This window comes from Spermophilus citellus, assembly GCF_964194105.1.
Source record: "Spermophilus citellus genome assembly, chromosome: 8".
NCBI lineage: Eukaryota > Metazoa > Chordata > Mammalia > Rodentia > Sciuridae > Spermophilus > Spermophilus citellus.
The window spans coordinates 93,638,887-93,665,646 of NC_138189.1; the positions used below are offsets into that span (position 1 = coordinate 93,638,887).

At 33.6% G+C, this 26,760-nt stretch overlaps 1 protein-coding gene across 10 annotated transcripts in view; it reads left to right on the plus strand.

Moving 5' to 3' along the window:
• Positions 1 to 26,760, plus strand: part of CAMK2D (calcium/calmodulin dependent protein kinase II delta) — a 306,210-nt gene that overhangs the window by 241,697 nt on the left and 37,753 nt on the right. For 2 of the 10 annotated variants that reach the window (XM_081303164.1, XM_081303171.1), the window contains exons 9-15: positions 10,838 to 10,932; positions 13,920 to 14,042; positions 14,839 to 14,922; positions 15,348 to 15,390; positions 18,643 to 18,680; positions 22,946 to 23,005; positions 25,111 to 25,152. In XM_081303164.1, the coding sequence (XP_081159290.1) occupies positions 10,838 to 10,932; positions 13,920 to 14,042; positions 14,839 to 14,922; positions 15,348 to 15,390; positions 18,643 to 18,680; positions 22,946 to 23,005; positions 25,111 to 25,152 (485 nt within the window). Of the gene's footprint in view, positions 1 to 10,837; positions 10,933 to 13,919; positions 14,043 to 14,838; positions 14,923 to 15,347; positions 15,391 to 18,642; positions 18,681 to 20,019; positions 20,053 to 22,945; positions 23,006 to 25,110; positions 25,153 to 26,760 lie in introns of all 10 variants that reach the window. The other 8 variants (XM_081303165.1, XM_081303167.1, XM_081303168.1 and 5 more) reach the window with 8 other exon arrangements.

Genomic DNA, 26,760 nt, shown 5'->3' on the forward strand with positions numbered 1-26,760 from the left:
CTATAAGTAGGTATTTAACTACCATAGTTTGGCACTAGTGTGCTGTAGACAGATTTCATTTCCTTTGGTTTGTCAGCATGGAAGGAGTTGATTTTTTTTAATTATTTCTAGATTCTGAAAATAACATATTAGATTTGCTTTTAATTTTAAATAGAAAGAAAAGAAGTTCATCACGCCTACTTCATAATGATAGATAATCCCAGCCTGTATTTCTTATCAGTTTTATATGCTTAGAAACAACAACTTAGTATTTAATCTTAAACTTGAGTTTTCAGAATTAGCTCCATGCCTATGAAGGTGGTTATGAGCAAAGAACTATATTATTAGTCACCACACCTGAGTTTTAAGTCTTTATACCTATTCTTCCTGTCTCTTTAATATCTCTGTGCTGGTTTCTTTACCTGTAAAATGATATTATCCAGTGGGAGGGTCAAATAAGGCACACTTTAAAGGAAAACATGTTGTAGCCTATAAAGCAATTTAAAATGCAAACAGCCATTATTGTTCTACAAGATTGGAAATGGCATGTGCTTTAAGGATAAGGTCTTAGGTGGGTCCAAGTTCTGTCTTTCTTCTGCCTACCTGAGTAGCTGCTCAGCATGAACTCTCAAATGCCTTTGAGTTAGAGCACTTTTGCAAAATGTTGTTGTCCAAATCTAAGTGCTTATGGCAGATGGCTGGAATATTTCCCTCGCAATAAATTAGCTCCCCGAACAGGTCTGTTTCTGCTGATGACCTTAAAAAGCAGCAGAATGGCCCTATAGTCAGGCAGACAGTGATGGGTTTTGTGGAAGGTAGACTCATATTTTTAAACATATTTTAAAATGTGATAGAGTCATATTACTGTGAGGTATAGAGGGGTGTAGGTAGAATGTTGTGTTTGGACTCTGAATACTAAAGAGAGAGAATGGTATGATTGATGAGTAATTAGGAGAAGGAGGACTGGCATCAGGGCATTTCATGGTTTTTCTTTGCCTGCTTGTCTGAAGGTCATTTCCAGCCTCCCCTGACCTCCTCCTTTATCTCCTTGTTTTCCTAGTTTCCTTCCTATTTTCTCCCTGCATTCCTCTTATCTGCCTCATGGGTAGGAGGGGTAGGGATAGTGGTGAAGAAAACACACTTGCTGTATGACATAGTTCAAGTTATTTAGTCTCTGCATTGCAGCTTCCTCTGTGAACAGAATAATATTTTCCCATAGGATTGCTAAGATTTTTTTTAAGACATGTGTTAGTTACCATTACTATTATTACTACAAAGTATTTCTTTAGAAATGAAGATTCTAGATAACTGACATTTCGCCTTAGTATAGATTTGAAAAACAAATTTTATTGGATGACTTAACATTGCCAGTATGATAATCAGCTGAATATTATGATGCTCTTAGCTGATTAACTAAAAACCAAGTTCGCATTCCCTCCCCATTATCCTCCGTGTCTCTCTCTCTCTCTCTCTCTCTCTCTCTCTCTCTCTCTCTCTCTCTCTCTCTCTCTCACACAGACACACACACACACACTTTTTAAAATGATTTATTTATTTATTTTATTCTGTAAAAGATATTATTGTGGACAAATTTTACAGCTTTTGAATAAAATTCCGTTCACTCAAAGAATCTAAATAATTTTATTCTTCTATTTAAAACATTTTTTCACAATGTATAACTTTTATTGATATTGAAGAATATTAGGTCCTTTAAAAGAAATATTAAAAAAAAAAACCCTGATATCTTTGCCCCAGGGATTGTTCCCTGGGTGCCTAGCAGAATCCATGACACATGTACATATGGAGCTACCCTGAGGTGACCTGAGCCCTGAGCCTGAATAGATCTGTGGTTAGCACAGATGCTGCATCTTTTACAACCTTTGATATATCATCAGTGCTTAGACCGACTGTCTTACCTCACTAAGCACACCATGTTCAATTTTAATATTACTTTGGCAAATTTGAATTCACTTGATTTCTCGGTTTTCTGTTCAAATACATTTCTATAATGTAGCTTCTCTATCTAATCTTTTTAAACAGTGAAGTATCATTTCATAATAGTATTTCATATCTGTGAAATGTGCGATCACTTACGGGATGGAATCTCTTGACTGGAAAAAGGTAGCTCAAAGATTTCAACCCCAGTTTAGCTGTGGCCACACGTTTTGTTTTGCCCTTTTCTATTACCTTTTTCTTCACATGTTTCTGCAATCAGTGGGCCTCTTTGTGACAAGCTCTAGTTAAAGTACATATTTGCAGCCAATTCCCATTTTCTTTAGGGACTATGTGCTTCTCTAAATTGTGTGCCTAAAAATGTGCTGGGGATCACATATACTTATTATGGTATTTTAATTAGATTTTCTAATATCACATGTTTGGGGAAAATGGCTACTTTCTTGTTCACTGCTATCAGTTTGGAATTACTGTTTTATCATTTTATTATATGCCTTCTCACTCAGGTGACATGAAAATTATATTACATTAATTTTATTTATGAGATACCCTTGCTCATCACTGTTGTAGTCAGCACCCAAGTAATGTGTATATTATTTGATTGCTTTTAGGTTGCAGCTTATCCTCAGGGAAACTCTTTTTCAACCATCAATCAGTACTTGCTGTTGCCAATTAGTCCTTCTTTTTAAGAGTAGACTTTGAGTTGTGTAGTAAGAAATGGCACAATTCAGATAACAAAAACAATCCACTTACCAGAGTGGCAGCCAGTCTTCTATGTGAATTAATCTATGAGCATTCATCATAGCAGGTTCTTTGTCATTTTGGCAGTTGACACAGAGCAAAGTGAAGCACGGCATCAATAAAGGGACTAAAAGAAGTCTGTACATTATTTTTATTAGAAACACACAATTACCTGCACACAGGAAATCTCAAATGCCACCATTACCTTGCTTTTGTGATCTCACACAGAGTATGATCTGACCTATACTTGGTCTTTGAAAGCAGCTAGTCCATTACTGGAAAGTAAAGAATAGGCATTAATGCAGCAAGAACCGTGTTCCACAATTAACAATAGTAAATTGATTTTGATGGTTTTCTTGTATATATAGTGCCCTCCACAATTCCATTGTGTGGTGAACAAATATTTATAGATGTCACTGGTTTTTAATAGAGCTCCTTGGACAATCTAGCTTAAAAAGGGAGAAAAGATGGAAGGCAGGCAGGAAAGCAAGCGGGAAGGAGAGCAGGCAGGAAGGTGAGAAGGAAGGAAGACAGGAAGGCTGTTCAGCCCGCACACAGGCCCCTCCCTCACACCACACATGTTCTCTTACCACCTCTCTATCTTATTTAGCTATCACTCTGAGTAGTTATGAGTGATAATAAATTAGCAACTGTGAATTTGGAATTTTATGGAAAACGTTTTTTCTTTTAGGTTATAATGAATTTAGGTTCAGCAGTTGCATGATTTCTGAGGCTAGCCTTTTCATACTTAAACTGGAATAAGTCAATATTGAGTACTCCATAAGAAGGAATGAAGGAATTTTGGTTTGTGTAGAAGGGGAAAGGAGAGGGGTGCGGTTGTGGGGATGGAAAGGACAGTAGAAAGAGACAGATGTTATTACAGTATAAACATGTATGATTACACAAGTGGAGTGACTCTGAACCATGTACAGCCAGAGGAAGGAGAAGTTGTGCTCCATTTGTATACTATATGTCAAAAGGCATTATACTGTAACGTTAATTAATTAATTTTTAAAAATATTGTATACTTTTATCATTTGGAAATCTCAAACCCACTGGGCAATTTGTTGCCTCTTTGAGTTCTGTGATTTCCTTACACTGGGTCATCACAGGTTTGCCTCAAATTTTTAGAAAGGTTTTCTGCCTTCATTCTTCATCGCTCGTATCTTCAACAGTCTTCAACTCCTGGGGCCTTACTCCCAAACATAATCTTTACCAATATCCTCCTTTGCTGAACTTATTATTGTCTTAACTCTTTTTAGATCTAGAATGTGTAGTCTCCCTAATTTGGTATTTTTTCAAACTGTGAACCACAGATTGCATTCTCCAAAGTGACCTGAAGCGCTTATTAAAAGTTCAGCTTCTCCAGGCGCGGTGGTGCACACATGTAATCCCAGAGGCTCTGGAGACTGAGGCAGGAGGATCATAGGTTCAAAGTCAGCCTCAGCAAAAGCGAGGCACTAAGCAATTCAGTAAAACCCTGTCTCTAAATCAAATATAAAATAGGGCTGGGGATGTGGCTCAGTGGTTGAGAGCCCCTGAGTTCAATTCCCAGTACTGGGATCTACCCCCAAACTATTGAATAAATTTCTCTTGGATCATATGATCCAGCCGTTACACTGCTAGGTACATATTCAAATAATTTAAAGCAGAATTTTAAAGAAATATTTGCACACCTGTGTTCCTAATAGCACTGTTCACAATAGCCAGTGGGTAGAAGCAAGCAAATGTCCATCAACAGATGAATGGAGTAAAGAAAATATGGTATATACAGACAGTAAAATATTTTCAGTCTTAAAAATAAAGGAAATTTTATCACATATACAACAAGGATGAATTCCCAGGACATCATACTAAACAAAATAGGTCAATAGCAAGAAAGCAAATACTATATGATACCATTTATACAACATATCTGAAATAGTCAAGTTCATAGAAACAGGAAGTAGAAAGGACTGAGGGGAAGGGGAATTCATATTTAGTGGGTATAGGGTTTCAGTGTTGCAAGAAAAAAGTAAGTTCTGGAGATCTGCTTCAACACACTGTGAATGTACTTAACCCTCCTGAACTATACACTTAAAAAGTATACATATATCTTACATATAATTTAATGCTTTATGTTTAAATTTAGTGTTATGTTGGTTTTGTTGTGTTTTGTTTTTTTTACAGTAGAAAGCCAAAAATGATTCTCTGGATTGAGGTTCAGAAATTTTCATTTTAACAAGTTTTGCGATGTATACCAACATTGAACAGCACTACCCCAGCTAGTTGCAACTTCCTTTAGGGAAGCAGATTTTGAGGCTCACAGTATGGCAAAAGTTGCAAACAGGTGGTACCGTAGTCAGGTTAGGCTGCTCTAATGAAGTAACATAGACTGGGAGGCTTATCAACAACTAGTTCCAGTTTCTGGAAATCTAAGATAAGGGTGCCCAAATGGTGGGATCTGGTTCTGGTAAGGGCCTTTTATGAGGTTACAAATGGCCACCATCTGACTGTGTCCTCATGTGGCAATAAGAGGGATAGCTGACTCTCCCACCTCTTCTTATAAGGTCACTAACCCCATTCATGAGGATTATGACCCTCATGGCCCAATTGCCTCCAAACACCATTCCGCCAATTACCATCATGTTGGAATTAGGGGTTAACCGTATGAATTTTGAGGGTACACAAACATTTAGTCCCATGCAGGTGATCCACAGATTTCATGGCCAGATATTTGAACCTGTTATTTTGGCATTCATATTATCAGAAGATTTCTCTAAAAATAATCACTTTCTGACTTTTATAAAATAAGCAAAAGAACAGATAACATGATGTTTTTGTTATTATATAGTAGCTTTACCTGTCAGACAAATGGACACACCTCTTGCCCTGGTTCCCTCCCCATCACATGCACAATACAGGTCAGGCATTTAACTCAACCTCGTACCAGAAGGCCTGGCAGTTTGCCACTCTTACACCATGATGTACGTACTTCCAGCATCTGAAAAATGGCTTCCTGTCCTGCTGGCCATAGTATTCTAGCCCCTTGCTCCACCCGTCATTGGTCTTTAGGTGATAGAATGCTGGTTGAGCACTTTCCTTATTTGAATTGTATGGTGATTTTTTTCCTTATCATATTGCAAGATAAGAAACAGCCACACTTGTCACTTATATAGTTAATTGTGAATCTCCAAACTCCACATGCATTTTACATGTTGACTCACAAGGGTAAGTAGATATCTTGATTAGGTTATTATATTAACTTTCCACTAACTGAGTTTTTCAACATTTCTTCTTTATCTCTTCTTTCTTAAGAACAGCCTTTAAAACGTTCAGTGATTAGTGTGATCACAGGTTTAACTGTTTTTCTAACATTAGCTTTTATTAAAATCAGATTTGAATGTCCTTAATACTGTAGTCTTTCTGCCTAATCAGTAATCAGTACTTCTCCAAACTCTTATTAATAAAACACCTCTAATATCTCCCAAGCACAAATTTATACAGGAAATAATAAAAACTAGTTTTTAAATATTATGTGGAACCAGCTGTGTCAAAAGTAGTTTTTTAACTATTTGTTGTGGAAAATTTGCAATACACAAAAGGAAAGAAAAGTATAATGAACTGATGACTGATTTTGTTTCATCTAAACCCCCACTTATTCATCCATCTCATGATGGCTTCATTGAAATCCAAAGGTCATATCAATACATACATTTTTAAAATGAGTCTTTTAAAATTATGACAATAATACTAATTATTAAATTAAATTTTATTTATCTATTTATTTTTGATGGTGCTGGGGATTGAAACAAGGGCCTCACGCATATTAGGCAAGTACTGTATCACCAAACTGCATCCTCAGCTCCACTAATTTTTAAAAAAAAATTAATAATAATTGCTTAACATCATCAGATATTTTACAGTTTTTTCTGTTTGCCCTCTTGTGCCACAGTTTTGTTGCTGGTGTGGTCTCCAGTCTCCTAGATCTCTTTTAACTTACAGATTCCATTCCTCTCTCTTGCCACTCTTCTCATTTCTCAATTATTTGTTGAAGAAGCCTATAGTCCCCACAGCACATGAAGTGCCCAACTTTTATCTCTACATGCTATTTACCACTGAAAGGAACTGTAACTTCTTGTAGTAGTGGCTGATTCCAAGTGTGGATCATAAAGAGTATAGAATGGCCCAGGAGTATCCTGTTATACCAGAAGCAAAGGAAACCATTAAAAGCCACTAGGTTTGTATTAACAGAACCCAGAAGATTACCTGAGGAAGCTTCAACTCATCAGAGACAGGACAAGGAAGATGACTAAGCAAAAGAAGCGTCACTAATTGAACCACATCAAAAAGTTTAGATCCATGAGTTTATAATGATAACCACAATTCAAGAGGAGTCCTGATCTGTGGGGGATATTAGGGAGTCAGTGAATTATTTTGAAAACTGGTTAATACATGGGAAAATAAATAAATCTCTATCCTTTCCTACATGAACTGCACCTCAGTTTAAACAAGCAGTTGATCAGGTTTTGTTTTGTTTACTTTAAAGAAGCTAGGACAGAATTAGAAATGTCATAATTTTGCAACCTCTAATGAAATATGTAGACAGTGATTATCAGAAGCAGCTAAGGTTATGAGAAACACCCAGTATTTGAGGGGGTCATTTCACCCCCTGATATGTTTTTGTAAGACAAAAACAAAAATTGTACTGCCCTAGTTACATAGGAAGAGGAAAAAAGCTGTATTGGTTTTTTTTTTGGTTTTGTTTTTTATCTTTTTTTTTACTCTAACAAGGGAGAACAAGGTTAAATAAAAAGGTTATAGAAAAAGATAAATTGGAATTTTACTGTCAAGGCAAGGACTCCCGAAAACAACAAACACTTTTAAATAACCACTTGTTAAAATACATAGCAAATAGGAAAATGTGGTTTCAGGAAACATTTAAGGCAGAACCAAATGGACCCCTTCACTAGTAACTTGATGTTTCTCAGATGACACAAAATGTCAAATTTAGTCCCCATTCATGTATGTAAAGTGGCTGAGGGAATTTTTAGGCCATTAACTGGCTCAAGTAGTAAAGTTTCTGAAACTTTCAGCCTCATTTTTTCATGAAATGAAAATGAATATTATATGAAAATGAATATAGTATGAAATGAATATAGTAACAATGTCTACTACTACAAGGATTAAATGAGGTAATGCATTAAAACATATCTAACTACTCAGAAAAGGTTACCTGCAATAAACATATTAATATTGCATTATCATTATGCTACAATTCTCATAGTTAATCTGAAACTTCAAAAAACAGAACTACAAGAGAGCATAATTCTGGCCTAGGATTCTAGTCTAATAAGCAAGTAGATAGAAACTTAGGGAACAGAGTTTTTTTTGAAAGAGGCATTAACAATTTCACATCAGCCTATTCAATAGTGCCTTTGCTTTTTTTTTTTTCTTTTTTAGTCTTCTGTCCAAAAAAGTGATTTTTAATTCTAATGCTTATACTATTATTTTATTTATCGTACATTTTGCATAGAAACTCATCATTCAAATAATTAAATTGTGGGTATCTTTGTATGCATTGGCTGCTCTTCTCAGGGCATGGGCCCTCTGTGAGCTTCCCCTTCCCAGGGAAATCTACATCAACTATCAACTGCAGTCAGTTTAGAAGAACGAGCTGCCTGAGTTCAGAATGCAGAAATGTCTCAGCTGTGAAGTCTGTTTAATAATTTTATAACAACCTAACTCTTCTGATTATTAGGAAAATGTCCAGATTCAACACAAACAATTGTCATTGAAAAACAAATTTTCTTCTTCACCCCTGAACTGTAGGTGAGACTAAAACTACCCAGGTTTAGCTTCTTTTCTACTCACACTTTGGGAATATAAACTCAGACAGTCATCATCATCATCATGGTAGTCATTGTCATTTGATTATATCTATTACATTTGAAAATAAAAAGTATATGAAAATAAATATAAATGGATACATACTAAGTCTATAATGTAGTAAAGATGGAAAAATTAGTTTTAGGTTATAAAGATGAGGTAGCAGTATATCTTGATTTTCTTCACTGTGCTTTTTTAAAAAAACAACTCCGCTCTAGTAAAGTAACTTTCAATATTGATTTAAAAGCATAAATACTTTTTTTAAAAAAAAATTAAGAATATTGTATAAAATGTTTGACTCTGTGTTAGTCAACTTTTCATCACTATAAGAAAATGCCTGAGATAAGTTATAGAGAGAAGTTTTATTTTGCTCCGATTTCAGAGGTTTCAGACCAGGATCAATTGGCTCTGTTGCTTTTGGTCTGATGACATGGCAGTACATTATGGTGGGAACACAAGGCAGAGCAAAACCACTTACCCCATGGACAGGGAGCAAAAGAGGAAGAGGATGGGGCAAGGTCCTACAATAGCCTTTAAGGGCATGCCCCCAATTACCTAAAGACACCCCATTATCCTTACCTCTCAAATATTCTACCACTTCCTAATAGCACCTCACTAGGGACCAAATTCTTAATACATGATACTTTGGGGGACATTCAAAATCCAAACTATAGCATTCTGTTAATGATTCATGTGACTTTGCTTTGAACTACACCTTCCTGAAATAGGCTGTAAAAGTCAAAGGCAATTCAACTATAGCTTCAAGCCATTTTAGCTGTAATAGTATTCTTTGTTTAATAAAGATATCCATACTGATAAATGGAGATGATGCTAGGTCTCCCTAGCAAAGACAAGGTATAGAAGCCATGAAGCCATCTCTCCTAAGGGAACAACAAAGTTCCAGGGTATCCAGGTAGAGAGTCGCCAGTCCTACTGTCCTCTTTCAGGTTTTCCAGGCTTACGGAAACAGCATACAGGAGAGGTCAGAGGAATGGCAGAACTTCCTCCAGGATAATGAGCTAGAGAAGAAACCAAAGACCTGAATGAAGCAGGTCAATAAAGTATTTGAAAAGTAGCAGGAGGAACATTTGATGATCAAGAGGACTACAGTGTCAAAACAGGAGACATCTAGACTGCAGATAGGTTTTTTTTTTTTAAAAAAAAGCTATGAATATATAATTTTAACTTCAAAAGTTAAAAAGTTAAATCATATATTGATTAAATTACTTTGTAAATATAGTTAGCCCACATCTGTGCATTCAACTAACCATGGATCAAAAATACTTGAAAAAATAATTGCATCTGTACTGAGCATGCAGACTCTTTTTCTTTTCCTTAGTTCCTAAACAACATAATATAACACTTATGCACCTAGCTTTTGTATTATATTGGGTATTATTAGTAATATGGAGATGATTTAAAGTATATAGGAATATCTGTCTAGTTAATATGCAAATACTACACAATTTTGTATAAGGGACTTGTGCATTCATAGATTTTGGTATCCCTGTGTATGGTTCTAGAACAAATCCCATTAAGAAACCAAAGGAAGTGACTTTATTACACATTTATGAAAAATATATCAAATCATATTACAATTATTTATTTATTTAAATTTTTTTTTTAGAGGGGAGAGAGAGAGAGAGAGAGAGAGAGAGAGAGAATTTTTTTAATATTTATTATTTTTTAGTTCTTGGCGGACACTATTTATTTAAATTTAATGTGCAATTTCATCCATCTCTTCCCTTTTACATATATATATTCCTCTGCAGCAATGCTCATCTGGATGTTTAATTGAAAACTGTTTTTGAAGACAGAGATTACTGAAGAGAAAAGGGCTTTATCTTTTTATGTTATCCTTACTCCTAGGGACACTGGCATTTAGAGCCTGAGTTTATTATCAGGATGCCATCACTCAAATGTCCTAAATACTAGCAAAATAAGTGTGAGAAAATAAAAACACATTGTTTTTAACCTTCAGCCTACTCAGAATCTACATAGATAAGAATTTGAGGAAGCCAAAGAATGTGTCACCCAAAATGACAAGAGATTTTTTTTTTAATCTTTAGACTTTAGTGAGGTAGACTGACAAGGTGAGAGTTCTCCAGTATAGGGGGGTAGTGCACTTAGTCCCCATGTGGTGCTTCAGAATAGATCAGAATGTGTCTCAGAAGTTTTCCAACAGTGCAGTTCTCTCTGTTCTGATGGGTGCAGCTTAATATCATTGAGGATCAGCCACATTTGATGTATTGTTGTCTGTATGACTTATATTATGTCAATATGTTCATTTCCCTAGGTGTCATTCTCTATATCCTACTGGTGGGGTATCCACCTTTCTGGGATGAAGACCAACACAGACTCTACCAGCAGATCAAGGCTGGAGCTTATGATGTATGTAATAAGTATTCATGCCGCCTTAGAGGAGTGTTTGTTTTGGTTTATTGACTCAGAGTCATATTTTCTCATTGTTCATTTAACCATAATTCTCAGCGGTTTCCCTCATTTTCTTCTCCCTTAGGAAAGGCAAGATAAAGAGAAAGAACTGTAGCAAATGTATACATTTGGTATTTCCCTTTAATTCACTATCTCCTAAAATGTAAAGAAGTTTGAAGTCTCTGAAGAAAGACTTGTCAAAATATTCAGATTTTAGTGCATAAGAATTAAAAAAAAATGCCTGCTTCAGAACTGATTACTACCTTTTTAGTTGAATTTTAACCCCAAATGCCTATCACATGGTTTTAAATTGTGTGTCAGTAATACTTTGCAATGATTCATGTACCAAATAGAATATCATTTTACTATATCATTTTTTGGTCTGGTTTACCTTAATGAGTTTATATGTAAACAATGGGTTTCATAATTGAAAAAAAATACTGGATAATCACAGTATCATAATTCTAATAAATTTAATTTATAATAAAAATGGTTGAAAGTATATACACACATATTCATGAATTAGGTTTAGTATCTAAAGAGGAAGGATTTGTTTATCTACTTTCTGTTGATAACTTAGCTTTGAATTCCCTGATATAACTTCCTTTCTTGAAAAATGTAGTCATGTGTTACTTAATGATGGAGATAGTGTCTGAGAAATGCATTGTTATATGATTTCATCATTGTACAAACATCAGGGTATATTTGCACAAACCTAGATAGTGTAGATCAATCACTTGGTGTGGCCTCTTGATGCAACAGATGGAGTAAACATGTGATCTATGATGTCATTACACATGTGATGCTGGAGTAACATGGTGTGCTATTTTATAGTCAATTGTTTTTTCAGAAACGAAAGAAGTATACTCTGTAAACAACAATAAATACATGGTAAGGTAAATACATAAGCATATCCAGTAATGTAGTTGTTTATTATCAAGTATTATGGACTGTACACAATTGTATGTATTATACTTGTGTGACTGGCAGCACAGTAGATATAATTACACTTGTGTCACCACAAACCCATGAGTAAAGCATTGTGCCATGACATTGTGATAGATATGACATTGTTAGATAATGGAAAATTTTAGCTCCATTATAACTTATGATACCACTGTCACATATTTGTTCCATCATTAACCAACACATCCCAATACCAAGCAGTATTGGGTCCATGTTGTATGCACAAGTTAAAAGTTCAGTGTGGAAGTGATATGAAAATTTTTATTATATTTTGTCCAGTCTCAACCTGTTCAATGTATTTCTGGGAAAATGTTCTATTTACATGGATATCAGTGTATCAGCTATCAAAAATTTAAAATGTCTATTCTTTTTATTTTGAAGCCTTCCTTTCTAGACAGACTAATAATTAGACCAAATCATCATTGCATGCTACAGCTAGCACAATCACTATCTTTACAGACTAGACCTAGGCCCCTCAGATGCACTGATTGGTGAACACAGAGGAGTGCCTTTGTGGAAACTAGAAACATGAGGAAAGGACCCACCTTTCTTTAGGCAGAACTGACCCCTCATTTGCGGTCAGGAAACCTGCCAACATTGAGACACAGCTAGGAGTGTTTTCCCAACAGTTCCTAAGAGCAAGTTTATATAACTGCTCAAGATAAGCTTATGGAATTTAAAAATTACATTGTTAAACTGGCAAAAATTGTAGGTAATAACAAAGCAATCACATTTCTCTCATCTTTCATTTGGCTATTGGATCATAAACTGCTAATTCTATAACTACTGAAAGTGTAAATTCCAAGACACAGTGATCATGGTTTTTTTTACAATTGTCTATAAAAGCTAAATGTCTATAAATAGAAATCATCTATAAAATCTAACATGCCTGTAATACCAATGACCCGGGAGGCTGAGGCAGAAGGATCACAAGTTCAAGGCTGGTTTCAGCAACTTAGCAAGATCCTCAGAAACTTAGGAAGAACTTGTCTCAAAATTTAAAAAATAAATAAAATTTAAAAATAAATAAAAAATTAAAGGGCTTTGGATGTAGCTCATGGTAAAGTGCCCCTGAATTCAATCCACAGTACCAAAAAAAAAAAAAAAAAGAGAGAGAGAGAGAGAGAAAATTCATGAACTATAAAAATTTAGCAACAGATGTGCTGAAAATTTCTCTTAACCCATGAAGGATATTGTATCTATTAATTAAGCTAATTATATGAAAATAAAATTAAATGATTGCCAATAAAAATGTAGTGTAAAGAAAATTTGGATCCTTAGCTTTAGTATATAGTTATTAACATAATAATGGAATACTAATGGAAGTTATTGAGAGTTGGGTACTGTCATGCACTTGGGTGAAATGTATACTTAGATTAAACTTCTTGAGATGTTTACCTGAAATCCTGATGATGCTTTCGTAGTCTCAGATTTCTTTTCACCATAGTACTTCAAGCAGCCATGATTTTTAGGTCAGTGTTGGCCCAGGAATTGAAGCTGTTTTATTATCTTTGCTCTTACTGTTTGTGAGACGTGAAAGTATATAATATCTCATATTGAGCTGTGGAATGTAGGATAGCATGATGACATTAGCACATGTGACAACCTCACATTTTTTACTTACTTTTGCAAATAATTATGAGAAAGATTGCATACAATTTAATTTTTAGATAAAACAAAGATATTTTGAGAGGAATAGAAAATTCTTAGGTTGTTTTACTAAATTTTACAATGTATTCACTATGTGTAATATGCAACTTAGTATATGTGTATGTCCCTTATCTATTCAGCATATATAGATTTATATATGGAGTATATCTAGATCAGTTCATCTATTTTGGATATAATTTAACTTATATAAAAAAGTAAATTTATAAAGAAATTTACTACTTATGAAATTGTTAATATATTTATCTCTTCCTCATTTGACTGAATGCATCTGTTTTTTTAAAACTCTCGATAAATTTATGTCTTTGAAGTTTCCATCACCAGAATGGGACACAGTGACTCCTGAAGCCAAAGACCTCATCAATAAAATGCTTACCATCAACCCTGCCAAACGCATCACAGCCTCAGAAGCACTGAAACATCCATGGATCTGTGTAAGTAACAATTCTCCAAAAACCTTAGGAGAATGAAAAAATGAAACTCTCCTTTAATATATTTTTCATGAATTTTAAAATAATTTTGCAGAAAAAAAATGAAAGAATGAACGAATGAACGGACTTAAAATAAATTTTATAATTGTAACAAATCTGCTTTGCACAGATTTCTAAGTAAATATTGTCTATAGTAACACAAGGAACAGACCATTTGCCATAATAGTTATCAACAAGACTGATGAATACAGGTTGAGAAGATAATCAAGAGTTAATGCATCCCAGAAAAAGAAAATAGATTTCAATTATTTATCATTAGCAGCTTTAGAAACAAATCTGAGATTTGAAAACTCATGGCCATAATGGTCTGAATGCACTTTAGAAATACAAAGAAAAAAAATAACACAGAAGTACTAAGAAAAAACAGTGGAAAACTTGGGGTACTCTAAAAGCTTAAGTAAATTTCTAGAATGAGTATCAAACATTAGGGCAATAAATATGGTACCAAGTAAAGGAAAAGCAGTCCAATAGAAATGTGACTGAAGATTTACTGAATTTAAGATAATGTGGGAAACCAGTGATATTCATTTATAAACATATAAACTATCTATACATAAATGTTTCAGCTTAGTTGCTAATAGTCATGAAAAAAATTATTCTCTTTTTTTTAGTTAACTTTGGCAATTGAAATTAATCATGAGTGCAAGCACTATTAATAAAGATTTAATGAAGTTGAAGATACTATTATGCTTAGTATGTTTTAAATATCCTCAATGAAGTTATTTTTCTCCTCTTTCAGCAACGTTCCACTGTGGCTTCCATGATGCACAGACAGGAGACTGTGGACTGCTTGAAGAAATTCAATGCTAGACGAAAACTAAAGGTATGAAATTTCATGTTTTTGCGAGAGTGGAAAATGAACTATTGTAGGGGGGAAATAACTTTTAGCAAAAACTTTTACATGTAGATCTCAATACTCATATTTATGTTATGTTTCTGGGTTGTGAGAAAATGGAATATGCACCATAATCAGGCAAAAAGAAAAGCTAGGATCAGTGTGGTGCCACATATAGTAGTTTCTACCTTCAGGGGAAAACAGCAGTGTGATTCATAATCCATCTGGCCCACACATTACGGTGATCCCAGCATCACAAAAGGCACAGGTCTAGGACTCTTCTGGAAACAAACAAAAAAAAAAACAATAAAAAATTTTCCTAACTGAAAATGAGAACAGGAGATTTGTTGCCCTAGACTATTTATTATGTAAAAGATTTACAACTTGATTTTTTTTTCTTATTTCTCTGACAGGGTGCCATTTTGACAACTATGTTGGCTACGAGAAATTTTTCAGGTACATGCGTTCAAAACTGTTCTCCCTATTGTCTGCTGTCCTCTGTAGTGGTCCTTTTTTTTAAAATTCAAAATCTAATTATTAGAAAAATTCTATTGTTTGGGTATGGCAAATGTGTGGCATAGATTCCTTCCACACCTGTGACTGCCATTGGTACTCCTCCAAGGTATTGTCTGCTGCAGAAACTCTTGGGACTGCAAGCCCTCACAGGAGAACCCAGAGAATTCTAGGCAATAGTCAGTGCTATTACGGACTAGACACCCTTCTCTCAAATAGTGGAGTGCACACAAATATTGGAGATATGTACTTCCTTATTTTGTAGTTTTCTATATCAACCCTAGAATGTATTGTTATTTCATAAAATAATAACTATGAGTAAGTTTTTTGTCTCATTCTTATAGGAAATTCCATTAAGCAATATTTCTAAAAGAAGACCATTATTTTGGAACTAATTTCTCTTAGGCCTAAGTTCTTTCCAAAGTACAGTAGTATATTGGAATGCAATAAAACTAATTACAACTGCCCAAGGTATCTAACTCCAGAACTTAAAGAGAACCAGCCACACGGACATATCGTAGGATAACAAATTCTCCTCAGAATGGTAAAAATAAGTGTGTTAAGCAGAGTCTAAAAGAAGCCAAAGAGATGAATTGTTATTAAATGACTCCAAAAGGGAGAGAAAAGTATAAATTATTTTCAGAAATTTCAGTGTTTCCTTCTCGGATAGATTGTCCAAAAGCTCCAGGTTTCTAAATTTATATTTTGAATAATCAGTCTTATATATGGGGAGATATAGAAGCAGCAATGAAGCTACAATGGATAAGCTTACAATTTTGACATTTAGACTTAGAATAATTATCAAAACTTACTGCCAAAATATTACCACCTTAGTTTTCATAATAATGATATACAGTATCAATCTATCCAGCTATTTCAGTTCTTTATTTTGCTGAGCCTGGATGTGATAGTGACATCAGGTGAACCCATTGTATTATTATCAACTATTCTTCAATGATTTCCACAGCTATATTAGTTAAATGGTGACTTCTGCATGTTTGCCATCTGGTTAGAGGTAATATAATACATAGGCTGTTAACCAACAGCAGTAATAATAGTACAGTCAGCAGTGCTATGAACTGAGGGACTCTGTTGGTCATTTGTATGTATGTTGTTTGGTGTAATGAAATCTTGTTACTACTTTTGTCAAGTTACTTGTTTTGTAAACAATTGAATAATGTGGTTGACATTTATATGAGTGAGTTCAATGCCATCTCATTATTAGGTAATATACACTATATTGAGATAAATTAATATTTACTGTGGCCCAATAATTCATGAATCATTGAAAGGTAGGATGGCTTATATCATATATATATATATATATTGTTAATAGTAAACTAACTTTAAAATATCTCCAGAATTAAATTATGTATTTCGTGAAAATGTTAAACACACTCAGTCATCAATTGGGCCTTTATTAAAGAATGTTTGTACCCATTTATATAAACTTTTTGTTTAACTCATATTTTCCTTTCCATCATCCTGTAAGCTAAAAATTCATGACTAATATATGGATTTTATATCATTTCTGAATGTCTTAGCATGAAAAGTAAATCTTTTTTATCCATCACTTCAAAATCAACAGAATAACATTAGACTCAGTTACATCTTATACATGATATTGCATTTTAGTTTGGAGTATGTTATTCATTCTATTTCATTGCCAAACATGCTCTTTAAATAATCTGTCCATGAGTATATGGTTATAAAGTTGTTTTTATTTTTTCTTTTCTCCCTGTATGTGGAATGTATTTCTTGTGAGGTAAGGTGATTAGTAACCAAAAGGAACTTCTCTGCATCTCCTAGGCCAAATCGCTGCTTACCCTGGATCATTGTCTTCTTTTTGCTTGCTATTGCAATTCCAGTTATTCTGAGTTTGCTTTCTAACCTATTAACTGCCACAGGATTTACTTAATATTATTGCTTTTTAGCTCCAAGCAAACAGTATTATTGCTAAGGCAACAATTTCTTTACAACCTCAAGTGATAATAAATTAACAGCCTTGTTGCTAAAGACTAAATAAAATTAATATTTTGTATCTTTTAAATATATTTAAAATTATAACAAAGTCATCATCAATATAACATCCCAAATACAAGAAATATCAGGAAATGAAGTTTATTTAGCTAAGTACTTTCAATTCAGTTGCCAAATTCTATTTTGATGTACTTAAATATTTATTACATACAATTAACATAAAATGGAAGTACACACTTTGTTCTACATATTCATGAATGTTCTACACTTGATGTACTAATTGTCATTGACAGTTATGTTATCTGTTCACTCTGTGTGTACCCATTCATAAATATATTTTTGAAAGGATGATTCTTCTACCTTTTAATATACTCAAGAAGTCCTATAACAAAAAGAATGGCAAAGGCTTCCCCCCAGGAAAAATGAGAAATGAATTTTATAGAAGACATTATGCTTTAGGATTTTTCTGATTTAGTTAAAGATTTTATTTTCTTTTATACCTTATCTCAAATTGTATGGTTTTAAATTTTCAATTTTACTAAAGGCTTTTGTTTAGTAAGTCTTTATATTCTAATTCTGAAGTATAAAAGAATATATAATGCCATTTTTTAAAGATCATGTGCTAAGCTTTTAAAAAATTTGCTCTAGGTCAATAATATGCCATTTTGTTATAAATGCAGTATTAATATTTTTTACAAAAGCTAAAATTCTCTGATTTCAAAAATATAAAGATGTTATTTCACCAGAGCAAATTTTTACAAATGAGTTTTCAACCTCTAGAAAGAGGAGCTTCAATGGCAGAACTGACATGGCCACCATACTTGTGGTGTGAATGAACATGTAATACAATCTGTCAGCTGATGTCTCAAGATTGAAACTAACTTTCTGGATTACAAAAGGATAGTCCAGTTAAAGTTCCAGTATCCTTTTCGCAACCAACAGTAAAGTCCAATAATACAACTGGCAAAGTTTCAATTTCTTTCAATGAACTACATAAGAACTTAGTTCTAAATTTGTTGTGGCAAAACCAGAAAAGTGATACTGTATTTCAATGTCCTGTAAGCTCGCGCTCATCAGTGTGACCTTGATAACTTGGCATATGTTGGCCATAACTCAGCAAAGGTGGTAGAAGGAAACAATAACCTGCCTGTCTTATTACCTAGCTGAGGGTTTTGATGGACAATTCACTAAACTGATTTTGCTCTCACTTTGCAGCAGCCAAGAGTTTGTTGAAGAAACCAGATGGAGTAAAGGTAAGTTAAATGGGTTATCTTCAACCATTTTTGACTTTCAGATGCTGGATAATTTTAAATATAAGCCCCAAGTCATTGCAGTTTTTGTTTTTTATTGTTCTTGATAATAAGATGCAAAATGAAATATTAAAAAAATTAATAAACAAAGACAACTAGTACATATACTAAGATGTGTATTTTTTATTTGTTTATATATTAAATAATCACCAAAAAAGTAGTATTCATCTATAGAGTTACCATAGAAACTGAATGTCTAAATCCTCTCTGATTTACTACAGTCCCAAATACCATGGTGACCTGAAAATCCGTGAAAATTAAATACTTTTACAAATAATTATGATGTATGCTACAGATTGTTGAAGTGTATAACCTAAAATAAACAGTAGGTCTGGAAAATGCAACGTCAAATGACCACATTTCTCTACTCGAGTGGTTTTTCTAAGGTCTTAATTGTTCCTGTGTTTTTATCATAAGGTTTAGAGACATATTCAAGATTCATATACTGAACAAACATTAGAAAAATCTTTCAAGGAAGATAACAACAGGATATTTTGACTTCTTGGATTTCTAATCAAAATGATGCAACTTATTTTCTACTGATTGTATTTTGTTTTAGGGAGTTTTCTTTTGATGGAATGTAATTTTATATTTGCATAATAATGTTTGTTATCTTTCCATAGTATGATCTAAATGTTTCATTTTTTTAATCCTTCTCTTTCTCTTCCAATGGCAGATTCATACATTCCTCATCAATGCTTCAACATTGTTGGGAATTAATTAATATTCTCATATTTGAACTTGACTCAAAGTCAGGTGGTCAGTTCACATTGAAAATAGAAAGTAGAAATCATTTGTCTGTTCTTCTGTTCATACCCAATCATTTCTTCACCACCTGTCTGTGTGCACTTTGAGAATTTCCTGAGTCATGCCCTTGTGATTCTCATTAGGATGGCATTTCCGATCACCAGTTGCTTCCCTCAACTTATAATTGTATCTTCCTTTTACTTATTTTATTCAGTCTAGATTTTGGCAAAGACTGTTGATTTCTGCTTTTTCCCTGATGTTACATTGGTAGAAATATGGTATTTTAAAATAATCAAATGTCTTCTTTTGAATTTTTCTGTAGCACTCAGTGATGGAGAATTCACAGTTCCTATTAAGATGTTTATTTCCACTATTATCCTTTTATAGAAAGAAACATTTTCAGAACTTTTTTTTCTTCTAGCCAACTTATATCTCCTCTTTGAAAACTAAATTATTCTGTACTACCTGCTTTGGCACTTTAAATTCAACGGGTCATACTTTTTTCTTTTCCTTTCTCTTTGACTGGTCAATTCAGAAAAGGAAGTCGAGTTCGAGTGTTCAGATGATGGTGAGGATCTCTATCTGCCAGATTTCTCCTGTGAAAATTCACACTTAGGAATAAAACAGTCTTATTTAATATAAGTTAGTGTAAGTGGAGGAAGTATAGAATCATCACGGGTCAGTGTTAATCAACTGTCAAAACATGGTACCCACTTTCACATTATATTGTTTTTCCTCTGAAGTTAATATTTTAAATAGGTAAGAAGTTAAATCCTCATCCATATGCTGTTAATGAATTTGACCTTATGCAAGGACAAAGTCATTTTCTCTTTGAAAATAAAAGGACCATGACATAATTAATGAATGTTTACCGACAAGTAAAGAAATGCTATGGAGTTATCTTTCAAATGAAGATCATGGTTGCTAAAATAAGAATTATTCTTTCTATAATACATTCGCTGTTCAGTTTATAAATAATGTGAAAGTGATCTTACAGTGTATCCATCATAACTAAGCACCTTTAAAAGAAATATGCATTAATCTCAACATTTAATAAATTCAATGTCTGAGAAATAGGAATATATTACCCATGCTTCATAAGGGTAATTCAGTGCATCATTTAAATATTTGATTCAGTTCAGTTTTTTTTAAAGAAAAATATTCTGCTTCCATACCTAAACATAGATGCATTCACTTTTATGTTTAAAAGACAGTTAACAAAAGACACTTGTATCTTTTAAAAGACAGTAACTTAACACAGCTACATTTCTCTTGTATGTTTAAAAGACAGATGTGCTTGAACCCGTACTTGCTATTTGACTCTTTGAAAGGAGGTTCTTCTAGCGTTTTACTTAGAAATTTACTATTTTCAAATTAACTAATTTTACTAACACCTTCAGAATATTCCTACAATAAAAAATTCATTAAGCTAATCTTTTCATTAACAAAATGTTTCCAACTGCACATTTAAATATTATTGAAAGTGGTAGTTGAGACTTATATCTATGTACCTTATGTTTGCCATGCCTGGTGATACAGGATGGTTTATCCACACAGAACGACCCTCATTTGGGAGAGATGATGGTGTGTGTGTGCTGTGTATCTATAGGTGAATGTGTATGGGGGGATGGTAGGCATGTTTGCACTTATACAGATAAACTCATGTGCATAAGTATGCATGTGGGACATTTTCACTAAAATAAAGCATTTCAAAGCAAGCAATTACATCCTGGGGTGGGAAGAGAATCTCAATCTTATCTCAAAACAGAAATAAAAATATCTCAGAATATTTCTCTTTTATTTGCATCCCCTGATATGAACTAAACACAGAATGTTAAATACATGTAGTGCTTTAATCATACATATCCCTTATCATTTGACAAGAATCCAGCTGTTTTGCCAAGTGCTCTTCCTTCATAAGAAGTATTTGTGTGTGCATCCCTCCCTTATCTCATGTATTTTCTACTAACAGAAGTACATTTTGATCCCTCTTTAATAGACACCACTCCTCTTATCTCTTTTTGGCTCTTATCCAAATTTTTGCATTAAATTTTGTGTAGTTTGATTTAAAGAAAAATTTTTCTAAAACTATCTGAACAGTATAGATTTATAGTTTAATATTTAATGAGTTATCCAGTAAAGTTTAAAAGTTATCTGTTTTTCTGCATGTCACAGAGCACAGTATTACAAATTATCTAAATAATACTACTGATACCAGTAACCACACAAATACAAATAAACAGAAAAGCAAAACATCTCATACAAAAGTTATTTTTTTATATTCTGTCTTCCTCTCAATGCTAGTTTCAATATGATGTATGGGCATAAATTATAGATATTCTAGAAATCCTGAGCAATTACCCATGTAAACACTTATAAATACTCATCTGGTATTTGTTTATTTTATGTAGCATGTGTTCCTTCTTGAGTCCTTAAGTACATTTACATTTGTATTAAAATTATGGGTTTTCTTTTTTTAATAAAATAATATATTGAAATACCTAGATTATATAGTATAAGAAAAGTATTGTTTATATTTGCTTGATAAACATAATGTAATATATCATGCATGAGTTTAAAACAATGTTAGTTTTTTTTTAGTCTGATTCTTTAGTGCCCAAAATCACTTTGTAGTTTCAAGTTGCTTCTAGTCCACAAAGAGTCTTCTCTGTGGGCCATTACAATATTTATTTACCTTCCAATTTTCTTTCTCAACATGGAGCCCACAGTGGTACAGATATCTTCTTTAAGGGTAAACCCAATTATTAATGCAAGCGAACTGTATTACTAAATGTGTTCTTCTAGGATAGCAGTAACACTTTGAAAGAAAATATGGTGTTTTCCTCTTAAGCAATTGTGAAAAATAAGGTCCTTTTATCTTCCATATAAAGACTTTGACTTCCCCTCTAAATAACAGAAGATGTATTTTTAAAGGAGACCCAGACTTAACATTTTTAAAAAACGTTTTAACACCTGCCTTTGTCAGAAAATCCAGGTTTTTAGTTGGATGGTAGTGAATGAAGGCTCCCCAGAGAAAGATGGTTTATGTATGACTTCAGGCTCAAGAATAAAATGGGGGAAAAAAAAGGACTATAACAGTGAACAATTGGAAGCTTGGAAACAGAATCCAACCTGAAGAGTATGAAAACGGTCATATTCATTTCATACTCTCCACTTGATCTGAGCTCCACTGAAGCGGCTCTTTGTTTGCCAAGGGGGCACAGCCAAAGCTGCCACATCTGTTTTCTCACCCACCATCACAGACAAGGTCGTCACCTGTGCATGACCTTCGGAGACTAGAGTGATCATCATCCCTGTCGGTTGTCACAGTTTCTTTCACGTTCATCTTCAGTGGCTCTTTATTTTCATGTCTGTGCCTCCACGTAGACATGCCGCGTAGAGAGACTTTGTCTACCGAGGGGTTTAAGGCGTCTCTGTTTCTATTTTCTGCATACCCACAGATAAACAACAAAGCCAACGTGGTAACCAGCCCCAAAGAAAATATTCCCACCCCGGCGCTGGTATACCTGGACTCTTTGTAACCCTTCTTAACTTCTTTACTGTTTTTTGTTGTTTCTCTCATTTGCTTTCACTATGTAGATACATATGTATATATAAATATTTTATTTTGTTGGGGTTTTTTTTCTTTTTTGCTTTTTAAGATATGGAAAATGTTCATCTCTTTTTCTTTTCTTTTCATGTTAAGAGAGTTGTCAAGCAGTATGTTTCTAACATGAAATTATCTCATTTCATTGTTGAACATTGTGCTGGTCGCTGTGGTTGAAATTTTTGCATGCTGCCTTAGAAATACAGTAGAATGCGCTTTGGTTTCTCTTAGCTCTTCTGATGATGATAACAGCTCTGACATCACGCAAATGACCATCTCTTCGTTTCATGACGTGTAAATGTCGGCATCCAGGAGAGCTAACGGGATTATTGCTAGACAACATAAAAGCCGACCTTATTCAGAGTTTTATTTCCCTCTCATTCAAAGACAACATGGCTTTGTAAGACCTCATTTTATGAGATCAAGAGGCACTGGATAATTTAAAGCTTTTTGTTTGTTGTGTTTTAAATTAAATTTTCACTGTTTCACTTTTATCCAAACAATGAGTTTGCATAACATAGAACCTTGCATTATCAATGCAGACAAGTTTCTTCCATTTTGGTGAAATCCACACAATTAAACTAACTCAGTTGAACACTTTGAGATGATGTTGTATTAAAATTCAAAATTCGAATACTGGCATTCTGTGTTCTAAGCTATATAATATTTACCTCAAACTGTTCTCATATTTTGATTTATGATTTTCAGAAATGTTCCTGATTTATTTTTTTTACTGTCCCCATACTGTTATTGTAAATGAATAATAATAAAAAAAAACAATAGGAGGTTATTCACTTGGGTCAACCAGTAAACTCAATTTTAAATGTAAAGAAAGAAAACATCAAAGTAGAAGATTATTAGGGCCAGAGGTAGCTCAGTGGCTGATCATGTGCTTAGCATGCAGGAGGCCCTGGTTTTGATCCTCAGTGCCCTCCAACACACACTCACACATACACACACACACACACACACACAAGATAGCAGTTTATCTACTAGTGAAAAACACTGTCCATCACAGCTGCAGCCAGGGAAAGCATGAAGGGAGCAGTAGATATGTTCTCTAAGTGTGCAGGATTAACTATCATGGGAAAGTGCCTGTAGTGGGTTGGGGTAAGTCCCACTTGCCAAGGCATCAAATAATGAAAGTGCCAAGCAGGCCACTGGTGCACAAACCCCAAATCTTTTCTTGCATCAACTGTTTGCATATTAATTTCCACTTGAGGTTTTTTATATTTATAGTAATAGAAAAAAACAGTATTTACTTCATGGAAAAAAAACATGACTTTACAGCCAATTATTTTGTGTAAAAAGTCCATAAAGCAGAAATTTTCTTTTAGATATGAATGCATACAGGGTTTAACAACGACATGTTTCCAACTATAGTTATTATATGATTAGTTCTAGAACTCATTAAAAGATCCTTTTAAATGATTGTTAGAATCTCTCATGGACTTTTGAAATGTATGCTTTAAGATGGTCTTTTTTTATTTTTAAAATGTGGTCCGATGTTTCTAGATTTTTTTCCAAGGGTATTCAGCTATGTGCTAATTATAATGAAGATAACATAATTAATTCTCCAAGCAATACAGCTGAAAAAATAACTTCACAAAGAATATGAAATCTTCTGAAAGAGATCTACCTTCAGTCACTTTGGCCCATTTTCTATGTGACAACAGTAATGGGCGCATTAAAGAAACGAAGGTTCTCTCTGGCATAGGACTTGGTGAAACAGTGAGTGCCTCTTCAGGTCTCCAAATTTCAAAGCCCTGTGTGTATACTGATCAGGAATAAGGTCTTTGCATGCTGCTTCTGGGTAGGGCAGAGTCTTATCTCATGGCTCACCAGGGAGATCTTTCATCAGAGATCTTGTCTGCTGCAACATCTGACAGCAGTTAACATTGCTTTAGCTCTTGTCACTATTTAGTTTTGTCAGTTGGCTCTTTCTGCTCTGTCCCTCAGACTAGTAAGAATGTACTTATCAATGCGAACTGTTTCTTTCTCTATTTTGTTCTCACTCAGGAGCCCCAAACTACTGTAATCCACAACCCTGATGGAAACAAGGTATTCAGAAAGAATCAACCACATCTTGCTTTAACAAGATTACACATCTCATCAAATTCTCAATACAAAATTAATTTATGATCTAAAAAAGAAAAAGAAAATCTTTGTTCTTTGTTTACTGCACTTTGTTTTTGGCCTAATGATTCTAAAACTGTACACCAGACTTCTTTCAAATAAAAAATGAATGACAGCTTGAAAGAGAAATGAATGATATCTTTGTAAGAAAATAAAGTCAGGTTATACATTTATAATGTCATTCTGTCATGATGACTGTGTATCTTAAGCAATTCTACGTGGTCTTTTTTGTTTTTCCATGCCTGTTTGTGCATTGTACTGTAGATGTATACTGCATGAAATTTTAGAATTTCTTGCTATCATTCCATTGTCTTCAAAAATATCAACTTGAGTTTATAGGTATTTGTTTAAATTTAGTGTTGTTTCTGAGTTTTATTCTCTTCTGTTGTCATAGTATTTTGTTTTTGTTTTTGTTTGTTTTCAATTCCCTGTTGTTGACGATGTTGTTGTTTGGCATGAATTTGAGGAGAATTGGGAGTTTCGTTTCTTGTGAAATATGTTTATCATTGAGTTATATGCATTTCAATAACAGATAGTTAATTATTTATGCTGAATGAAGACTAATATGCTCTACCTATTGTAAATTATTTGTACAGCATGTTAATTAAGTAACAGCACTTGCATACATATCTAAGGGTGAAGGGAGACATTTTCTGAATGTATTTTATGTTTCCCTTTTATTGCTTTTTAGACATTATTTTATCTCTAAGGGGAAGAAAAATACCATGATTAGACTTTTATCAAATAATAATATAATCATGGGTCTTACTTCTCCTTACCCTCATCAACAATGGGTGGACTTAGAAAATATATTTCCTCTCTGGTTTAACATTCCACTGGTCAATACTGAATCATTAAAGTAAAAAACATTAAGTGTTATGTTTTTAAATATGAGATGCATTTTACAGTTAAAGACTTAAGGTAGTGAGGACCATCACATATGAGAATGATTTTTTCAATAGCATTAGCAAATGAAAGACCAAGCATAACAGCTGGAGTGGACACTTTCATAGTTCTAGCTATATCATTTGTAAGAGTTGTTGCATGGTATTCCTTGATTATATAAATTAGTCTACTGTTACAATGCATGGGTTTATCTTCCATGTTTAAATCTAAACGCTATGTCACCTTAAGAAACGCATGAAGACTTTTTTTTTTGGTTTGGTGTGTGTGGAGACTCTGGGTACATTTTTACATAGCTTATCCCTTTGATTCAAATATTGTGTATTATATTTATATAAATTGATTACTTTTTAAAATATTGAATCTATAAAAAAAACACTGACTGGTATTTCATCACTTTTCAAAATCTGTTTTATGTCACTGAGCATATAACTGTTGATTGAAAGTTTGCTTACAATTTTTTTCAGTAGCCTTGACTTATTCCAAATAGAAAATTGTATCTTTCTGATGCATACTGCAAATTTTTTTTCCTAGAAAATATTTTTATTAGTACACTTTCACTGAAAATATTCATCAAACCATTTTAAGAAACATACCTCAATATATGGCAATTACAGTGTACTTTTAAGT